The 5,170-nt window shown below is 38.8% G+C and overlaps 1 protein-coding gene across 1 annotated transcript; it reads left to right on the top strand.

The window, feature by feature from the left end:
- The first annotated feature begins 3,234 nt into the window (after positions 1–3,234).
- On the top strand, positions 3,235–5,170 carry LOC146702300 (GTPase IMAP family member 7-like). Its single transcript, XM_085469247.1, has 2 exons — positions 3,235–3,310; positions 3,435–5,170. Exons 1-2 carry the CDS (start codon positions 3,292–3,294, stop codon positions 4,142–4,144), a joined length of 729 nt encoding a protein of 242 aa, XP_085325373.1. The 5' UTR covers positions 3,235–3,291; the 3' UTR covers positions 4,145–5,170.

The following is a 5,170-nucleotide window of genomic DNA, read 5'->3' as shown; positions in this document are numbered from 1 at the left end:
TGTTCTGATTAATCAGTGATACTGTTTTGATTATGATTATTATTTAGTAGGTTTTGGTCAGTCTCTCTCTGTCTAGTCCGTGTCTCAGTAAAGTGTGTTTTGTTTCCTGTTTTACTTTGAAGGATCATGGTCTTGTGTGATGTCAGTGTGTTCAGTTTTACTGCTCCCCTGTCTCGTTAGTCCAATTTCTCCCAGCTGTGTCTCCCTCCTGTTGCCCATTCCCTGATTATCACTCTGTGTATATAAGCCCTGTGTTTCTGTGTCAGTGTTGTGTTGTACCCTCAACTTGCTGTGTGTTGGTTATGGCTCGGCCTCCAGCACCTTTGTTCAGAGTCTTGTTTCATTTTTGCTTTGCTTTTGTGAGTTTTATTTTATGAAGGGTTTGTCCAGCATTAAAGCTGCGGTTTCAGTTTAAATCCAGTCTCCAAGACTCCTGCATTTTGGGTCCACCACTTCTGCCTGCCACACAGCCAACCCTGACATTTTTATTGAACCATACTGAGACAAACATGGACATACAAATGAAAAAAACACAGACTTTTTAAAATGAGTTTGATAATCTAAACTTGGTATGACCGCCTTTATTCTTCAGCACAGTCTGAACTCTCTGAGGCAGCTTTCTTGTTTCTCCAAACTTCTTGAAGGGCTTTCAAAGCTCGCTGTGGATTTAAGCGTTCTTTTGTTTCGTTCTGTCATGCTAGTTTATCTCACACTGCTTCAGTCATGTTGGGGTCCAGGCTCTGGGGAGTCCAATCCACCACTGATAGTGTTTCACTGTGTGTTTTACTGTCCAGGTGTGTTTGTTTAAAATGGTAAATGGCCTGTATTTATATAGCGCTTTACTAGTCCCTAAGGACCCCAAAGCGCTTTACATATCCAGTCATCCACCCATTCACACACACATTCACACACTGGTGATGGCAAGCTACATTGTAGCCACAGCCACCCTGGGGCGCACTGACAGAGGCGAGGCTGCCGGACACTGGCGCCACCGGGCCCTCTGACCACCACCAGTAGGCAACGGGTGAAGTGTCTTGCCCAAGGACACAACGACCGAGACTGTCCAAGCCGGGGCTCGAACCGGCAACCTTCCGATTACAAGGCGAACTCCCAACTCTTAAGCCACGATCGCCCCCGTTTGGGATCAGTAGATGGATCAGCTGGAGGGCCAGATGCAGCTCTCAGGTTCTCTGTCATGTCATTGGTGGATTTTGTTTTTCTATTTCTTAAGGACACAAATTTTAGATGTTCGTCTGCTGTAAGCATATTTTAGACCTACATTTCTTCTTTTGTCCTTCCCCTTGTCCAATTTCCTCATTTTTTCAGGACACGTGGATCATGCACATATATGCCATGTTTTCAGTTAGTAGCTGTTTGGAAATCACTTTGTTGGTGCAAAAATACCATTTTCTGTCCATTAGACTGTTTGAAAATATGTGTGTGGATGGAGTTTCCTGAGGAGCTTACTTTGATTGATTTCAGCATTAAGCTGATTCTGTTTGTTAAAATGTGAATGTTAAGAACTGCAATTAAATTATTTAACAAAAATCCAAAGAACAACTTAAAAAAGAAAATTAAAATGATAAACAAACATGTTCCGTCTAACTCTAGTTCATGTTCGTATATATTTATATCTTTACACAGAGAAACATTCATTACATAACTGATGCTGTTCTTGCATCATCCTGTTTCTCAGAAACGGCACACCTGTTGCTAAATAGTCGTCCAACTTCATTCCTGCATGCTGTGGATCATCTCCTGGTATGACCTGAGCTGAACTCTTTCCAGTCACGGAGCTCCCAGGAGAACATTTTGATAATTTTTTATAGATAATGAAAACAAACACACTGAAGCTGAGAACATATGCTTCTTTTAAATATGAGAAGTTTTAAAAAAATAACACGTTTTACTGATAAAAAGAAAAATTAGAAGTACATTTTACTGTCAGGAAACTGAGGGCAAGAAACCACAGACTGTGTGAAAATGTTATGCAAAACCTACAGCTGTGTCAGCTGTAAGAGAGAAAAAAACATGCCTTTGTTTTAACCTTTGCAGTAACAATGGTGACCATAAAATATGGCTTTATTTTTACCAGGTAAGCAAAATATTTAATCTGCTCTGCACATGATTCATTTCCTATAAAAGTGTCCATGTGTATTTATTTGGAAGCAGCCCGCCCCCTCCCCTTTTGACTGGTTGTGTGTGAGACTTCAGCACAGCAGCAGCAGCAAGCAGGCGCACCGAGGGCCCTCACACTCACTTTTTATATATGTGCAAAAGAATTCAGAAAACACATCGGTGCAAAATGATAGCTTATATCAAAATGTCTTCAGTTTTTGTGTTTGTTGTAGGGCTGTCAACTTTAACGCGTTGATGCCATTATCACGATTAACGCAATTTACATTTTTAGCACATTCATCATATCAACCAACTACACATGGAAGTAGAGATATTTGACTCTTGTGGAACAGTGAAAGATGAGTTGGGTTTAACCTTAGGGTGTTTTAACACCTGTAGATCATTTACTTTGGTTTATTTCTTTTGGTAGAAATCCAGGTGAATGAAAGTCTGCTGCTACAAACCACGAGATAATGTTCATTGGTCAGTTGTGTCTGGGGCAGAAGCAATAAAAATAAATACAGGAAGAGGATGCTGTGTAAGAGAACAGAGAATTTACATTCATTTCATGGCTAGTTGCTAACCTGTACAGAGCATTGCACATCTATAATATTGTCCCCCATTGAGAATTCAAAGCATTTGTGGGTACAGGATGTTTTTTTTTTTTTGTTTTAGCTCAAACTTGTAATGTACACCTAGTAGCTAGTTTGTAATTCTGCTGCACGTGTGATTTCATTTGTACCACCTACAACCAGAATTCCTTCTTAAAGGAAATTTGAAATCTTGTCAGTGAAAATAGTGGAAATGATCTTTTTAGTTAACCAATTCTTTTTTGACATACACAAACAAACAAACAAACAAACAAACAAACAAACAAACAAACAAACAAACAAACAAACAAACAAACAAACAAACAAACAAACAAACAAACAAACAAACCCCCCAAAATGATTGAAATGATCACTTGCTACTCTTAAATTCCTTTTTATTTTAACAATCCTGTAACAGGCTCTTTGGTGTCTGTAAGGTGTGCTTGTCTTTGTCTCTATTAAACCTGTTATGCAACTACTGCAGGTGTGTCAACTGTGAAGCTACACATAAAAAATGTGTTGAACAGAAGCTTGAACACTCATCTCTCTCACCTGTGTAGTTACAACAAACTGAAGATAAATTATGACTTCATCTAAATCAGGTAAATATATATTTAATCTGCTTTGTTTAATATGTGTTAATATGTGCTCATGCATTGAAATACATGAAACTTATGGACTTGATGTTTCAGATGTGTTAAATTGAAGCTGTGAATTGTGTTTCAGGTCCTGATTTGAGGATTGTGATAATAGGAAAAACTGGTGTGGGGAAGAGTTCCTCTGGAAACACCATCCTGGGAAAAAAACATTTCAAATCTCGTCCCAGTTCAGAGTCAGTGACTGAAACCTGTGAAATAGCTGAAGCACAGTGGGAAGGGAGAACTATTTCTGTCATAGACACACCAGGGATCCTGGACCCTGAGAAATCTGCAGAGATGACCAAAAAGGAACTTGTGAGATGTGTTGAAGTCTCCAGTCCAGGTCCTCATGCTTTTCTACTGGTGCTCCAAGTCGGTCGATTCACGAAAGAGGAGAAAAACTCTGTGGAAGCCCTGCAGGAGCTGTTTGGTCCAAAGGCTCAACATTACATGATTGTGCTGTTCACCCATGGAGATGATCTTGAAGACCAGGAAATGACCATACAGAAGTATGCACGTGAAAGCAAACCAGAGCTCAGACAAGTCATCCGCAGCTGTGGAAACAGGCTCCACGTCTTCAACAACAAAAGCAAAGACAGAAAGCAGGTGGAGGAGCTGATGAAGAAGATTGATGACATGGTGGCAGGAAACGCTGGCACATACTACACAAATGCCATGTACAGAGAGGTGGAAGAAAGGAAACAGAAACAAGCTGAGATGGAGGACGAAGAATACAAGTTCCTGAGTCAACTGGTAGAGCAGATTCGAAGTTTTCATTCACGTCTTAAAAGAGAATAATTCATTATCAGATGATTCAAACCTGTAGACAAATATCTTTGGTGTTAATTTGCTTTGAATAGCTTTGACCTTTTTGTTGACTGTAAAAAACAGAAGAAAAAATTAATCTTAGTTAAGATGAAAGAGTTTTAAAACAGTGATGATACAGCAAGCTGTGATGTGCTACAAAGAGTTTTTTATATTACATTTTTTTAAAGTAGACCTAAATGAAACACAGGTGATTGGATATGTTTTATGTTGTTTAATTGATTTTACTGAAAAATGTATGCTTTATGTTGATTTGTCAAAAAATAGGCTCAAGGGGTTAGGGACATAAATATGTTATATTTATGTCACAACAAATGCACAAGCAAAAACATAATCTGAGCAAATGATTTCATTTCACAGGCTCAATTAAATTCAACAATCCCTGCACGTAGAACTCTTTATTATATTTTTATATATATTTATAGAGTACCAATTCAGATCAACAGTAATTGTTATGCTCCCCTAAAAGGTCTGCGGGATGTGGGAAAGTAACAGAAAGTGTCTGGGTTGAATTAAGGAGACAAGGAGTCTCAAAGATCTGATCACAAAACAAAATCTTTAAGCTAAAATAGACACACACATAGACACACACAGAGTCAACATCAGATGTTCTCAATAACCGTATGTGGTCAAATTGCTATGATAAGCTATGTAAGAAGTGAAGTGAACACTTTAGGAGAAGAATCTGGCTGAGATCCTCCAGATGGTTTGTTGGCCACACTGATCCTGTGACCAAACAGCCAGCTCTTCTAAGTAAGACCTCTCCTGTGTAATATGCTCTGACATTTTGAGTCTTTTAACATTCAACATTCAACTTCTATCTACAGATAGTATAATGTTATTAGACAAGCCTTAGCTTGTCAGAGATGAACAAGGGTGTTGTTGTCAGGCTTTAACAAACATGATAAAAAACTTGGACTGTGATGTGGAAATACCTGTAACACCTTTGGGTTTTCACTGGAAGTGATTTTATCATGTGTGCTCATAATAAACCACAAA

Source organism: Copadichromis virginalis, linkage group LG9 (genome assembly GCF_057382275.1).
Source record: "Copadichromis virginalis isolate Kocher_CV1m ecotype Utaka linkage group LG9, C_Virginalis_male_GT1.1, whole genome shotgun sequence".
NCBI lineage: Eukaryota > Metazoa > Chordata > Actinopteri > Cichliformes > Cichlidae > Copadichromis > Copadichromis virginalis.
The sequence above is the reverse complement of the archived record's forward strand: the minus strand, read 5'-3'. Positions and strand labels throughout refer to the sequence as shown.